We start from the raw sequence: 16580 nt of genomic DNA on the forward strand, positions 1-16580 counted from the left end.
TGGCTGTCCAAAGCACAAGACCACCCGATGCTGATTGGCATTGCTGTAGGTAGCAGGAATTGAGCAGCATGGAAAATTAACCCCATTCCTTTCAGGAGATGCTCCATCCCCACTGTTCAGTGCAGGATGTGGGATCTAAAACCTTCTCCTATTGCTTCAAGCAGGCTTGGATTGCACCTTCTGTGGGCTGCACTCTGCCCTGCTGATCCCATTTGCTCTCCTCTTCTTTGTTTATCCTCTCCCCTGGCTCCAGGGATGCCAGGCTTTGGTGTTACATTTTTCATTTAACATGTGTAGGGCACACTTCCAGCCACTGCAGGCCTGGCCTGCCTGGCAGGACCACAAGAGCATCCATCTGCATTTCCATCGCTCTGCATTGCAGTTGGTCAAACATGTAGGACCAGAGTGTGCCCTCACTTATTAAGAGTGGAAGAAAACTGCTGGGCTTCTGGCTGTAACTATTCTACAAATACAGGAAAACCACTGCCTTGCAGAGCAGGAGGGCAGGGTCTGTCTGTGCAGAGTTGGGGTTTGTACTTTCCTACATATCCATTGCAAGGACTCAGTATGTTGGGTTAGACAGATAATGGGTTTGACCAGTATAGCTGTTGCTGGAGTTATGCAAAGTATACATAACCCTACATATATGTAGATTCATGCAGCATATATACACCTGCAGGGGATAAATCACCAGGACAGGAGCAGTCTGAAGGCTTGTTACCTCCAAAGATCTGCCATTGCAGCAAGACAGCAGTTCATGGTCAGGCTGCTTATCAAGACTTCAGTAGCAGGAAATCTTATTAGATAAAAGCAGTGACTTTTCCTCTTCAGCTAGAACTAACCTTCCAGACCTATTTGGAGAACATATTTCACAGCCCTTGTTCCTGACCAGAAACATCAGATCCAAGAAGCTAGAAGAGTGCTGTCCTTCTCCTAGGGCTGATTTTGGGGAGGAGCTGCTGGAAATGAAAGGTGTCTTTCTGGTTGTAGCATTAGTTTAAGACAGTCAGCACTGGTTGCCTGATCTGCTCTGACATCTTGGTAGGTAGTTCAGCTTCTGCACTCAGATGAGAAGTGCACATACCCTGTTCTTGGGCTTGTGGAAATAAGCTTGTGAGACATTTGATTACCTCTGAATGGTAATGATGGAGCCTATAAATGCCCAAGAATATTAAACTATACTAATACATCTGAGGGTATTTTAATATAAAGCTTTCCCACTGCTGTCTTCATTTGCAGTCTTAAATTAATCTTAAAAATGCAGTGTGCAACAGGGAGACGTTTTACTTCCCTCATTATTTCACTGATATGCAACAGGGGCAGGGGATTGCTAAGAACTTAAAGTTAAGTGTCTTACCCAAAGCCCCACAGCAGATCAGTAACAGAGCTGAGGCTGAAGCTGTGTATAAGCATTCAGCCATCAGTTCAGCCTTAGCTCTTGTTAAAAGGATTTCTGCTTTCCAAGGTTGTGGAATAACAATAAAAATCCCATAGTGGCAAGTGTTCCTTGTACTTCCATCTCGTGTTAGTTCCAGTGGTAGTGGATCACACACAGGTACAGGGACATCAATCAGCTTCTGATTTGGTAGCACTGTAATGATGTGCCCACCACTTGAACTGTATGACTCAGGTTCAGTCTTCTGGTCTCAAGGAGGTGCAGCAGGGGGTGCTCAAGTGATCCTGAGCTAGGGCTTCACCCTCCTGTTGAACAGAAGTCTTTGTGTGGCTGGTGAGCCTTGGCACAATGTCCCAACAACTTCCTGGGTTCTGGGAACCAGAATTTGCAGGTCAGTGGCCCTGTGAGGCCAGGCTAATTGGAAGCTCAGCAGCACAGAATTTGTGAGATTTGGGTGGTGGGCTAAGCTCCAAGCTCCCTCCATCTGTGACAGGAGATCACATGAGGGTCAGCAAACAAGAGAGTAATTTCTAGGTTGGAGAAGAAGTAGCAGTCCCTTTGTGTGCTATGTTACAAACACCCAGCTTCTTCCTAGTTCAAGAGTTTTCTCCTTGTTAGCATGGCTTGATACCTGAAGCAAATTCAACAACCAATGCATAAAATAGAGCTCAGAGCTTAAGCTAGTCCTTAGTTCAAAGGAGACAAGAGGAAATTTTCCATGTGGACTGATTTTTCCACAGTGGCTTAATGAAAAGCTTCCTTCTGTGTTTTTCTGAGTGCTTGGAGATAATCCCAGTTGGAAATGAGATAGAAGAATAGAGAGGTGGTGGGCTTGTTCTGATGTGGCTGTTGCAATTATACAGTGATACTAAGGCTGTACTGGTTCAGAAAAAAGACTGAAAAGTTCTTGGGGCCACCTAAGAAACCCTCCTATGTAGAGTTGATTTTTTTAGTATTGCTAGGGCTAATTCTGAAGTGCTAGGGCTGAAGGGCCATCCCCAGCAACTTTGATCAGTGTTCTTGATCCTCTGGACTGGAGATAGATGGGAAGCTGCTGACAGTGGGGTTGTTTCTGAGTGAGCCCAACCCTTCAAACAGGCACTGTGCTCATTTCATTGCTTGGTGCTGCTGGCCCCCTTGCCCTGGACATTTTCTGCCTCTGCTGGGTCTCTGAGTGTAACCACATCTGAGCTCACTTTCAACAAACATGAAGTTCTGGAAAGTTCTCACCTGAACTTTCTGGACATCTTGACTCAAATCTTTCCGTAACCAATGGAGAAGGGATGGCATTTTAGGAAGTCAACTCATTTCTTCCTAAGATAGAAGGAGGACTAGATGATCATTGGAGGTCCCTTCTGACTGAAATACTTCTATTCTATTCTATTCTATTCTATTCTATTCTATTCTATTCTATTCCTCTATGGGATTACAAAGTATGCGTTTTTACTTTTCCCTGCAGGTGCCTAGGTTGTTGACATTTTGTGGTGTACAATGGGTGACCCCTTGCCCTAGTGAGGCCAGTTACTGATCTGGGGCTGGGTGTTGTTTCTTACTGGAGTAATGTTAATGCTTTGAAAAGGTTTCTCACAGTAGGAGCTTGTTAGTCTGGACCATAACCTGAACATGGTTTCCTGCCAGTGTTTTCTTCCAGCTTCTCATGACAGCCCATTTAAGCCATGTCCTCACTGTTTCTTGGTTAAAATCTCTTTGCAAATTTGAAAAGGCTGTTCTGGCTTCCTTTAGGTGCTAGAGATGGCATTTCTGAAGGTTTCTTATTGTATGTGGTAACATAGAGACTCCCTACGTAGTTTGTTTAAGAGGAAAAAATGTCCATTGCAAAGCAGAGAAAATAACAAACAACAGGAAGCAATGCCAGAATTGTACCCACTTAAGAATGTAAAAAGGGCAGCAGAGAATGCTGTGCCAGATGGCTTCTATTGTAAAATAATCCAAGTTTGCTGTGGAGCTCTGCTTCCTGCCACAGCAAAAGGGCTCTTTCCTTCTGTGAGCTTTCAAGAAGCACCAGATCATGACTAACTCCTGTGTCCTTGTCCAGTCCAAGATTCATGCTGCAAGAAGCCTGAGTGAGATTGCAATTGACCTGACTGAAACTGGAACACTCAAGACCTCAAAGCTGGCCAACATGGGGAGTAAAGGCAAAATTATCAGCGGCAGCAGCGGGAGTCTTCTGTCATCAGGTAGGTCCTTTATCCTGTAAGTGGAGAGAATATGGTGGGAAGGGCCATGGTCATGGTATAATGGGGAGCAACCAGAGGTGCACTGCAGCAATGAAAGTCACTTCCCTTTAGCCTTTCTGTCTGTCCAGGTGTCAGTCTGTCTCTCAGCACATTGTCCCACAAACAGCACAGGCAGCAGCTTCCCCCTCTCTGGTTACTGTTGTTCGTTTCCTCTTTGGCCCCAGGATGTCATCTCCAGCCTCTCACTTTTCAGCTGGGACCTAGTCTCACTTCATAGTTTCTAACATAATCACCCTTTAGCACCCAGCTCATCCCTAGGCAGACGTGTTGATGAAGGAGTTCCCCAGCCAGCAGCGAAGAGGTGGTCAGCCAGTGTAGCTCACCATGGAGACAGAGGCTGGGAACTGGTGATGTCCCTCTGCAGTGTTGTGGCAGAGTGGCTTCTTCAACCAGTGCATATATGCTTTGCCTCTTTGTTCCTTGAATGTGGCTGGTGTCTCAGATGCAAAAGAGCTATTCCCTAGCACTCTTTACCAAACTTGTGCCAGGGACCCAGAGGTTTCTTCTGGTGGCTTGAAGCACCTTCCTGTATGAGTAAGATAGAATTTGTGAAAGAAACTTAAGTTGATACAGAGGAGAGCAAGAGCATGAAAAGAAAAGGACCAAAGAAGGGGAGTCAGGAGGTTGTCTGCATTTCTTTGATACTCTTTTGTAAGTCTGAACTACGCAAACTGTGTCTAGAACAGTGCTAAGTGTCACTCCAGAAGCAAAGCAAGGATTGATAGTTTGCTAACAGCTTGAAGCTGCTCAGGTGAGAAGCTCTTCAGGAGGGCAAGGTTGCTGGTATCACTGTAATTAACAGTTCCAGTCAATTAAATGCCCACTGCTAAGCGTCACATCAAGTTACCAAAATTGATTGTTTTGAGATGGGTAAAACCACAGAATAACATTCTGATGTTTGGCAAGAGAAGAATCCATATAAGAACACAAATGCTTTTAAAACTGAACCCTCACGGATGTAGTAGATCAGCTTGGCATCACTGTATCCTTCATGTCTTAAAAGCCACCCTCTCCTGCCTGGAAAATGTCCAGGAAGGGGTTAAGACGTACAAAGTTTACAGTTCCAGAGCAACCTCCTGTGCAATTCTTTACCTCCACTGCAAACAGAGGTGCTTTTCTGCTCCTTAGGTCTTCCTGACTGTGCAGCTCACAATCCAACAATCCACCATCTGTGCCTCGCATCGCTCAGGGAGTTGCAGTAGCTGAGCAGCTCCGCGACTGGTGTCGGGTTGTTGAAGTAATTTGTTTGTTTGGCATTTTTTCCAGCTCTCCTGCTAGAAAGTAAATAATGTTAAGTACCCCAAGGAAGTTCCTGGGGCCTTCCCAAGATGCCTCCTGGGCACCATTCGCAAGTTTGTGAGAGCTGCTTGGTAGTAATCCTGTTTTCATGTTAATTGACATGACTTTTCACCTTCCTGGAAGAAAAACACATAGGGGTCTGCTTCTGCTGCCTCGCTGGTAGAGCAGTAGCCAGGTGAAAGCCAGCAGAAAATCTGGCCCAGAAAAGCTTCTGTAGGGCCAGCACCTACCAGGGTTACAGGGATAGAAGTCCTGATCTGTGAGCTGCTCATGCTTTTATTTCTGTATTATAATTTTTTCTCCTCGCTCAATTCCTGTCTGGCTGAGCACAGGGTTTGCAGACTTGGCAAAATTACACTACTGAGTAGACCTGTGCAGAGTTCATTGACCAAGTGAGTCATTTCTTCAGGCCTGGCTAGGTGGGTCAGTCTACCTGGATGCCTATGTAGGACTGTGTGAGCCGCTGTTTTGGTCCAGGTGTTAGGCCAGGCAAGCATGGCTCCCTCCAGGTTCCTGTCTTCAGAACTGCCTTTGGGTCCTACCAGCTCTGAGGACAGGGCTCTCCCCAGAATGTTAAGGCGAGCTGTGGGGTTTCCTACTGCTGTGTTCCTTGCAGCAGCTACAAGGAAATACAGAGAAAAGACATCTGGCAGAGGAGGACAGATACCAGGGAACTGGACACCCTGGACTCCTTCCACGCAATCACCCAGACCTCTCTGCTCCAAGAGCCCCTTCCCTTGAGCCTGGCTGACAGAGGTGACCCAGCCCTGTCCCACTGGGACAGGAGGGGGCATTCACTGCCTGTCCCACTGGGCACTGTCACCGGCTCCATCCCAGGCTTTGCATTTCCTCCCATTGTGCCGAAGATTATCGGCACACAGTCACAACAATGATGGGTTATCGTGGTGCAGCCTGTGAGCTGGAGAGAATAAGTGCAAATGATTAAGTGGCCACAGTAGATTTCCAGGCTATAAATACCCCAAATGACTCAAAATCACAAGGGCAGGACTGAATCTCTGTTTGCTCCGACTTCCCTACTGTTCTCAGTCTTTTTTTTTTTTCCTGGAAATAACTTGTAGCCATTTCCTCTCTGAATCTCACTCCTCCTCACTGAAGGGGCTTTCAGTGCCACAAGGAGCACGCCGAAGCCAACATATCTCCCTTGGGTTTGCAGCAAGGCTACAAGGAAGTATTTGTTGTTGCTTCCAAATTTCACACTGTCTGGCCAAGATCCTGCCATGCAGTGCGAGGCAGTTGCTGCACCACATCACTTACGGTCTCAAGACACAGCGGAAGGGAGATAGAGTCTTATACTGGGACAGTGACTTCCCCGTGGTCACAGCATTTCAGGGGCAAAACCTAAGCTTCTCTGTGTTTCCCAGGCCCTTGATCTCCCTTCCCGCAGTCTATGTCCACTGCAGAGTTGTAAATTTGATGCCTGATGCTCCCTAGTCCATCCTGACAAGCACGATCCTTCACTTCTGTCTAATTTTGGCTTTGAAGGCCCCCCTCAGAGCAGTGAGCTGCTGTGATTTACATCAGGGATCTTCTCTTCAGAGTCTCTGAGCCATCCCTGGGCATCTGGGGCAAGGTTTGTCCACAAATAAAAGCTCTGCTTTCAAACTGGTATGAACTGTCATCAAAGTCAGCAGAGATAATTATCGGAACAAAACCAATTTAGGTCCAAGGTGGATTTTTCCTTTGGAGCAGTCTGTGCCATAAGAGCTCTGCAGGGCTCCTAGCTACTGAGGAGCCCCACTATTGCTGGGTTATTGTTGGACTGCCTTCTTCATCTCAGAGGACAGACCACAGAGGAGCACATTTGCTTTAGCTCTGCAGACATATGTTTGAGGAGCCTCCAGCCCCCTGAGCCCCGTTCCTTCAGCAGTGCTGGAGGTTTCCTGTGCAGGGCTCTGTTTACGTTTGAAAATGCCATGACAGAGCCCAGCCAGCTGGTTCCCTGGCCCCCACTGCTCCATCCTGCAGGGCCTTCTCCCAGCTGGACCGCCCCAGTGGGTGTTGGAGTGGATAAACAGCACCCACGTGGCCTCTGGCATGGCCAGGGAGCACGAAGAAGAGTCGCCCACAGGATATCTGAGCACATCCTGTGCGGAGCAACCCCAGCTGGGCTCCCGCACGCCACGGAGGAAATCCTATTTGTCTGGCAGAGACAAGAGATAGTGGCTGGCTGAGCCTGCTGGCTGTTGTGCACTGACATCCTGGTGAGTCAGCCCAGGCTCTGGCATGGAGCAAAGCGTGGGGGGACCTCCCCTCCCTGCTCCAGGGACAGCCTTCCATGGGGATCTCGACCAAATGCCAGTGAGCTAGAGCCAGCAGCCGGATGTAGCATGAAGTGTTTGCCATATTTAGATGTGTTTTTCCTGGAGCAGGAGACTCACAAAATGAGAGAAGAGATGCCTAGAAGCTCTTGCCTCACTATTCAGCCACCTTGTTGCATCCAGAAGGACAAGGATACTGGAGAGAGTCCAGCACAGGGTCACTAAAGTGATGAAGAGGCTGGAGCATCTGCCTTATCATAGAATCATAGAATCTTAGGGGTTGGAAAGGCTGAGAGAGCTGGGTCTGTTTAGCTTAGAGAAAAGGAGGCTGAGGGGGATCTCATTAATGTTCATAAATATCTAAAGAGTGGGTGTCAGAAGGATGGGGTCAGATGTTGTCAAGTGGAAGAACAAGGGGTAATGGTCACAAACTAGTACACAGGAGGTTTCCCCTAAATACAAGTACTTTTTTACTCTGAGGGTAACAGGGCACTGGAACAAAACACCCAGGGAGATTGTGGAGCCTCCATCCCTGGAGTCATTCAGAACCCACCTGGACATGTTCCTGTGTGATCTGCTCTAGGAGATCCTGCTCTAACAGGGGGGTTGGACTAGATGATCTCTAGAAGTCCCTTCCAACCCCTACCATTCTGTGATTCAGTGATTTCCTCTCCCCTCACAGATGCTAGCACCAACCTTTGGCTCACTCTACTCAGCAGCATCCTATCTATCCTCCCTGCTTGTTTTCATGCTTCTCATTTATCCCTTTTCCAAGCTGACTCCATTCTGCTACAATAGGTGGTGGAAATGGGAATGAACAGTGAGTCACTGGTAGGGCTCTTTTCAAAACAGTGGTTCACATTTCTGGTCTCATCTCTTTGACAAACTTTAAAACAAAGCTGGTCTTGGACCAGACACCTGGTAGCCAGGAGCCTTGGCTGATCTGCACAGTCACAGCACATTGCCTGGGTCAGATCCTTTGGGGTTGTGGCTCACTTCATGTCCCCAATAATATCACCAAGATGGCCTTGACATCACCAACATTGGTGAGATCAGAAACCAGCCCATTTGCACGAGTAAAGAAGCTCAGCCATGAATCCTGCTGGACAAGTGAGTCCCTGGAACCACAGAGTCATAGAATAGTCAATAGAATTTACTTTAAAGGCCATCTAGTCCAACCCACTTGCAATTAACAGGGACATCTTCAACTAGATCAGGTTGCTCAGGACCTCGTACAACCTGATCTGGAATGTTTCCAGGTATGAGGCAGGGAGAACCACGTTGTCCCCCCATTTCACAGCTGACATTCTCCTGAATGTAAGTGGATGAAGAAAACACTCAGAAAGGCCAAGTGTGAAGAAGCTGATTAGCTTATCCACACACTAATAGGTTATTAAGTAGATGTTCACCAAAAGCTGTGTCCCATCCTTGATGTTAAGGAGGAAAGGGCTTGTACAATTGTCTTGGCTTTGAAATGAAACCAGCAGTATCAGTTATAAAAAGAGACCCTCAGTTCAGTAGGTTCCTCATGGTCACAAAGAGTATGCCCTGTGTTGGCTACCCAGTGTGTTTTCACAACCCTTTCTCTTTCTGGGACATCAGATGGTTTTACACAAGTGTCTGTTGAATTCAGAGTTTCGTAGATCTTTGCACAGCAAATGAGAAGGAGGCTGGCTAATGATTTTCATAGAAAGGTTCAAAAGTCGTGCAGGGAAATTATGTATTTCAGCAACATTTCTCCTGTTTACTGCTTTATGAATTAGCCCTAATTGTAGGAGATAAAATAACCTGAGAAAGCCTCCCAGTCAGCCTGTTCTGTTGAGGCAAGAGTCTCATGTCAGGACTGATCTTTCAGGACTGATTTTTCTCTGTTCATGATCCCCTTTGCAAGGCACTGGGCAGCTGTGACTCAGTGAGCATCATATTTAATAGGGCTGAGTTAAGGTAGCATCTGCCTGATTGGTTTGGTTTGCACTGATCTTTGATTATTTTTTGGTGGTTTTTATGGTCTTTTGATTTGTTCTGACATTTCTGGGTCAATTGCCACTAGGTTTAGAAGCAGGTCTGTGGTCACAGCCTTGCCTAAGGCTGGATTAATACCTATTTATAAATAAAGAGCCTCTAATGGAAGCTGTTGGTGCCCCAGCACTACAAAGCAGTGTTCTCTGCTCCTTTAAAAGCATCTCACACCGGTGTGCTTCTCTTGACTGATCAAGTTTTCATTTGCTTTTCACCTGTGAGAACAAGCAGAGAATCCAACCCATAAAAATCTAATAATACATCCCAAAATAGTTCAGCTTTTAATTAAATAAAAAGAACCAGCTAGAACAGAACAGTTTCTGAAGAAGAAACTGCAGGAAGGTCTGAAGAAGTCAGTCAGTCCTGCATTATGCCCAAGGGATCATCATGTATGGTCAAGCTAAAAAAAGTCAGCATCACAAGCCATGAGTGGAATGTTCTGTCCCCTGGCCTTTGAACTCTAACTACACTAAAAGTGTTTGTGATAGAAAGACACACGTGGAAAAGGTGAATTTGAACTGGTTTGTTAGTGCCAAGGACTGGCTTTGGCTTCAGCCATAAACCCATTGCTTAACTGAGAACGTGTCCACCCGCTTCCAGATCTCCTCCAGTTCCTTTGCTTTCTGGGAGGGGTGAAAAAGATGTCAAAACGTGCCCTCGGTGGATGCTGCCACTGACTGCATCAGGAATGAGACCAGCCTGATTCTGACTCAGGGGAAGCACAGCTGGAGCAAATGCTGTGGTCTGGGCTTGATTTGGGTCTGTACCAGCTCAGCCAGAAGCCGTTTGTTTCCTTCTTGTCGACACACCCCGAATCAGCACAGGCATCTGGCCAGGATTTAGGCTGTTCATGTGCTTTTAAATGTTTCAGCATCTATGTAGCTGCTGTGGCAACCCACAGTGCAAAAATGAACAGCTTTTAAAAATAAATCTGAGGCTAGTGGGGAGGGTGAGAGCAGAGAGAGGAAGGATAGGGGAAGAGCAGTTGAAAGGAATATGTAGGTTGTTAAATTGTTCTAAAAAAAAAAGGTTGAAACATCTGCTGGAATCATGAGCAACTTTTCTGTCTACCAGGACTAAACTATTTGTTGGCAGTTCAGTGAAGAAATTCAGCAGTTCAGCTTTGCTGTTAACTGCTCACCAGGATTACTGAAGCTGGTGAAGAGTCTAGAGCACAAGTCTTATGAGGAGCAGCCAAGGGAACTGGGGTTTAGTCTGGATAAAAGCAGGCTGAGGGGAGACCTTCTTGCTCTCTACAGCTACCTGAAAAGAGGTTGTAGAGAGGGGGGATCAAGGTTGTAGTGAGGAGGGGGTTAGTCTCTTCTCCCAAGTAACAAGTAATAGAACAAGAGGAAATGGCCTCAAGTTGTACCAAGGAAGGTTTGGATTGGTTATTAGAAAAAATTCCTTTCACTAACAGGGTTGTCAGGCACTGGAACAGGCTGCCCAGGGAAGTGGTATCCCTGAAGGTATTTAAAAGCCATGTAGATGTGGTGCTTAGGGACATGGTTTAGTGGTGGCCCTGGCAGTGCTGGGCTAGCGTTTGGACTTGGTGATCAGAAAGGTCTTTTCCAGCCAAAACAGTTCTGTGATTCTAGTAAGAATTACTAAATGCTAGGGAAGGGTCTCCATGCCAGTGCAAGTGGGAGGCCCCTCTAGAAGATCCTATCAAGTTCTTGCAGCACAGATGTGTTTGCAGAATTGAATTTTGTTGCTCTATGAGAGCAAATCCAAATGAAATCAGGATGACTACAGCAACCAAACAAATGTCTTACCATGAGGTTGTCCTCCGTTGATGATGCTTTTTCCACCTCCCCTGCTCCAGAACAGCTCAATAAAAGGTGTAACAAAGCAGAGTGGCATTTCACAGAATAAGTTCCAGCTGTCTTCCTGTATGAAAACTGCATAAAATATTGCTGGAGAAGATCTGTGAGATTCTCTGCTCTCCCTGGGCCAATGCAAAACTGTATCATGGCATGGTTTGCCTCAATCCTCTTTAAACAGTCTGCTGGAATAGTAACAATAAAAGATGAAGCTGAAAGCACAAATTTCACTCTGCTTTGCTGCCAAAATAGTTGTTCCCAGGTTCCTTCCAGAGCTCTCTGAAATGGCAGCAACATTTTCATCCTCCTTGGGATGAGTGTCTTCGCTGTAGGCTTGGAGGCCAAGCTGCAAAAGTATCTAGAAGCCCCTGCTTGCCCCCATCCTACAGGTACACAGGAAACCCTCTGTAGCATCCTGTTCTGTCTTGATTCCGGCACATAATAAAGGTCTGCTTTCTCTGTACTATTGCTCTAGAGAGGTGGGGAAGTCCCCCAGAGTCACCCTGGAACAGTGGGTGTTGAGAGCACTGAGGAACTCCTGTGGAGTAGGAGGAGCCCCCTTAAAGCATTGCTGAGTCAAAGGCTTCTCTGCAGGGATAAATCTACAGTGGACTAAATGGCCCACAAGAAGTCCTTACAAATCACTGGGCACAATCCAGCTGGTGGATTGTGTCTGGTGACATCTTAGATGGGTTAGAGTATCCCACTGCCAGTCCAGAAGAGTGTGAGTCTCACAAGGTCTCACAGTATTATATTTCTGGCACCTCATGGAAGACATCTCAGATACCTTAGATCACCTAGAAAATTCTGCCACAGCAGCCCCGTTCATTTAGCCCAGCTCAAGACCCACTGTGGAGTTTATTAAAAAGGGAGCAGATGCAGAGTTCGGCTGAGCTCCAGAGCTGTGTGTGGGGCAGAGCTTTAGAATGTGTGCAGCTGTAGCTGTCAGTGTGGACAGATGTGGGATGCTTCTACTGAATCCACCACAGATACGAGAACTCAGCCTTCCATAAACCTAAGGTGGATCCTTTGAACTACAGCTGTAGCTGAACAACAAGCCAGTAATATGAGTGAAAAGCATGTGGAGATGACATTTACCCCCTCTTGAGCTTGCTTTTCAGCTCCTAGTACAGCAAACATCTTCCTGTCCTTACTTGGTGATGAAAGGACACACTCAGCTTTTGCAGACAAGGGGATCAGAACAAAGTAGAGACTTCACTAGGAACTCATCCCTCAGCCTAGTGGTGCATTAAGAAGAGTGAATACTAAGCACATCCTAAAAAATTAGCCACTGAAGTTAGGTACCCAAAAATGGAAGCAACCAACATTGACCCTTCTTTGAGGTGCTAGATCTTGGGAAGCAATTGATGCACCATCCCAAAGCAAAATAAAATCAAGAACTCCACCAGGAAGTTCCCCTAAAGAGCTGACGTTGCAAGAGCTGTCATGACATCTGAGCAACAGAGTCTGACTTATGCATGGACTTACTTCAGTGAAAGTTTTTGGTTAATTGCCACTAGAAAATTCAAGCCATTTAGACATCAATTTAAATATATTGACCTGCATCATCACAAGGAGCAGCTACTGTCCCACAGAGACCTATGAGTTATTGTTGTTTTGGTGTATTTTACAGGAATCTTGCTAGGTATTTTTGTTCCATTACATTTTTTTTTCATAAAACAGGCTCTCAAAGTGGATTGAAAAATGTTTGCTACTAGATAATTGCAGTTCTTAAGAAAGTCTGTAATGTCACATGGTTTCTCCTAGGCTTAATTTCCCAAAAATGCATCTCCAGGGCTTTATAAACTGAACTGTTATTTGCCATTGGGAACTTCCATGGGAACTGCATGTGTTTTTTTGGTTTTTTCCCCAGGATCTTTACATGAATTATTTTGTTGCTTTTATTTTTCTGGATGATGATTACAAATGCCCTACTGTCAAATCTCTGTTAGCTTAAACATTAAGAATTTGCTGTAAACAAACATGACTGGGTAACACCTGCTTCATGTCGTAGTTGGATTTCTTTTTGGAAGGACTGTGTCCAGGGCTGGGTAAAATTACAAGTACTCCAGATGTGTTTTCTGCTGACAGCTGGCCTAGTGAAATCATTGTTTATTGACAGGTTCCCAAGAGTCAGATAGTTCTCAGTCTGCCAAGAAAGACATGCTGGCTGCACTGAAATCCAGGCAAGAAGCTTTGGAAGAGACACTGCGCCAGCGCTTGGAAGAGCTGAAGAAGCTGTGTCTCCGAGAAGCGGTAGGGAATGGACGTTTTGTAACTGGTAACACTTTGTTGCTTGCATCCTTACAGCACGCTCCTTGTTTGGAGATAGTGTGGGATCAGGAGAAGAGGTTCCTTCCACAGTCATTTCTTGCAGAGTCCATTGTAAAAAGGCCTCAGGAAGGTCCAGCTGTTCCACCTGCAGATTGCAATGTCACAGGACCTTTCCCTCCCTATAGAAGGGGACCCCATGTCTGCTGGATACATAGTTGGCTTGGGGCTAGGAGGGAGCTCAGCATCCATGTCTGTTCAAAATGGTGTTTAAGATGCATTCAGCCAGGCTTCTTACTGACTTTCGTGGGAGTATGCAGCTACCTAAATGGCATAGGAAGGCTGTCCTGTGTACTGGTAGTCACTTCTTAAGTGCTTTTAGCATTAGCAAAAAAATCCCAAACCTCAGGCTGATATATGTTCTTCTTGAAGCAGGCCCAACCTTACCTTCTTTTCCCATCACATTCTTACATACAGTACACAAAACCTCATAATGTAGGCTTTCTTCATCTGCTAAGCCGTGGCATTGCTGTAGGGGAATGGCAGTGCAGTGGCAGACCTTGAGAAGAGGAAGCACAGTGGTCATCCCAGCACATGCAGGACAGCTCAGAAACTCATAAGCTTCCCGCTCACCTGCCTGTTCATTCTTGGAGTACACAGGAGGCCAGTTCAGTATAATGTTTGGAGAAATCACAGCCCTGCTGCATATGTGCATGGAGATTAGCAGCAGCGTGCACTGGGGTAATTCAGCAATCCTCCTTTGTTTACCAGGCCTGAAAATCTGAATTTAACACCACTGGAAGCTGCAGACAGTGGCACTGAGGTCTTCCAGTTGTTGCTTAATACTTGATGTGTATCTTGCCTTTTACAAAAATGGGGGAAACAGGTCACTTACTCAGGTCTCATTTCACTTTGTTTCAGTTAGTCTATAGTTTTAATGCTAATAAGAATAAATTGTGGAAAATACCTTTCAACAAAGAAAGTCAGAAGAAATCTCTGCTGCCCTACTTGCCATCCTTTACTCCACATGAGCAGTCCTTTCTCACCTGAAGTGTCTGGGCTGACTTCAGCAAACAACTTGTGCTGATAAAGGCCTCAGGATCAGATTCAGTCTTTGTAAGTCCATGGAGTACAGAGCTAAGATCAACTGCAGGAAGCTGTCACATGCTCTTTGGGGGCTGATGGACAAGGTCTGGAGGGCTCTGTGTGGAGTTTAACCACCCTAAGCTAATGCTGCCTGACTGCTGATGGGTAATGCCTTGCAGCAGCATGAGTGCAAGGGAAGATGTGCCTGTGCCACAGCTCCAGGAGCTCATAGCCCAGCTTTAACCCCAGCCCCATCGGCAGTGTAACCTCAGATTGGCTCAGCTCACTTTGCGAATAACTGGGATGCAGACAAAAGCTCCCACTGGGGCTTGGAGCTGGTGATAAGGAGCAATATCCCTTAACATGCTTCAGCAAGGCTGGCCATAGCCCATCTGTCAGCACCTTAAGAGCTGGTAGAAAGTGTTCATGCTTTCTGTAGATGATCCCAGAGAGGCAGCTGATGGACACTTGGTCAGACTTGGGAGTCTGACCCTGTCTTACAACCCTAGACAACTCATCCTGCAGTTGGGAGTATTTCCTCTCAGGCTGCCCTTAGTCCTTTCTGCTTTGACATGGAAATGGCCAAAACAGAAGGACAAGGCAGCAAATCAGGAGATAAAAAAGGGTTAAAAGTGGGGACATAATCAAGTAAGCATGGCCAGAGCCATTCATAAGAGTGGCATCAGGTTACTTCAGGCCATCACTACTCCGGTTACTTATTAATTTAGATTACATTTCAGGACTGTGCCTGTGAATACTTTTCAGCTTATGGAAGCAGCATGGTAGCCCACATTAATTTTGTTCTGCTCCAATCTTGGAGCATTTTACAGAAGATATGAACTCTTTCCCCACTGTGCTGCTTTGTATTAAGTTAGGGGTTATAAAGGAAATATCCTTGTTTTCCCCAGGAAGAGATACAGGAATCTGTGTCTTGATGCAGTGCTTAGAGCCACATCTCACTGGAAGGAACACAATTTGGAAGAAAAGCTGAAATAACTCCACAGGGCTGGAGGGGCAAAGCAGAATGGGACTCTTAAGATGCTTCAGCAGTGCCTCTCAAAAGGGGGTCGTGCATGTTGGCACAGAGCTGTGCTGCAATCCCATGTTGCTGGGAAATGCTTGAAGGAAAGATTTGAAAAGACCAGGTCCTTGTTTCCTAGTGACCTGAAAAGAGTAGAAAGAAAAACCCCATTAGGGAGTGGGGGAGAGGCCAGGGCAGGCAGGAGCCCGAGCTGCACACTTGCATTAAGGTCAGCTGCTGTTCTTTGGGATTCAGATGATTTAGGTTACTCTGCCAGCTGAATCCTCTCAAGGCTGATGCTGAAGAACACAAAAGCCTTTTGTCCTTCATGGGGAGACTTTTGAGTACAAGGAGTCGGGCTGTGCTCTAGTGAGGCTCCTGCCTTATTCTGTAGGCATTTGAATGCCTGCAATTCAAATATGTGTGGTTGTATTGTGTAGTCCAGGGGGAAAAAAGCCACAGCATTAACAGCAGTGCTGGTGCTTCCTGATATTCCTCAGGAATACAGATATTCCTCAGTTCTGTGGGGTTTACTTCAGATTTTGAACAAATCGTTGGAAATGACCCCATCACTCTGGCTCCCATCTTCTAATATTGCTCCAAAGCTGCCCATGATTTCACTGGGGTTTGGAAGGGGCTCTGATACATGAAGTGTTATCAGACAGGTAATGAGGTACCAGGCACTGCTTTTAGTGACCGTTTTCACCACATTCCTCTCAGACACATCATGAATCAGGTGGGAATGTTTTTCTGTGCAGGTCATAACCTGCACGGCTGTTGCCAGCAGGGCTTTCTGACTCAGCAGACCTGCATCCTGTGTGTGAAGGCTCTGGGATCTGCTCAGCCCCTTCTCAGAAGCAGCTGAACTGATAGAAGCTCTTCTGTCCTGCTCACCCTGCAGCAAAGATGAAAGCAAGTGTGCCTGTTTAGCCTCAGGCCCCAATGCCCTGGGGACGGGCACCACCTACAGACCTACCATGGGCAGGCCACGAAAATCTTGTGTTCATGCAGGTTACAGAAAAGTTCTCCACCCTCAGTGTCAGGTCCTGGGATGAGTTTGCAGGGCTGGGTGTTCTGTATGTTTACGAGCTGGCTGAACTGGATATGGTGGTAATGAACACCTGTCAT

The 16580-nt window shown here is 46.3% G+C and overlaps 1 protein-coding gene across 1 annotated transcript in view; it reads left to right on the forward strand.

Annotated features, from left to right (window-relative positions):
* FRMD4A (FERM domain containing 4A) overlaps positions 1-16580 on the forward strand; it is a 185495-nt gene that overhangs the window by 154300 nt on the left and 14615 nt on the right. Inside the window, exons 14-15 of the mRNA XM_010001285.1 lie at positions 3453-3594; positions 13197-13330. Coding sequence (XP_009999587.1) covers positions 3453-3594; positions 13197-13330 — 276 coding nt within the window. The remainder of the gene's footprint in view (positions 1-3452; positions 3595-13196; positions 13331-16580) is intronic.

The sequence above is a fragment of the Chaetura pelagica genome, unplaced genomic scaffold (genome assembly GCF_000747805.2).
Source record: "Chaetura pelagica isolate M959 unplaced genomic scaffold, ChaPel_1.0 scaffold66, whole genome shotgun sequence".
Classification (NCBI taxonomy): Eukaryota; Metazoa; Chordata; class Aves; order Apodiformes; family Apodidae; genus Chaetura; species Chaetura pelagica.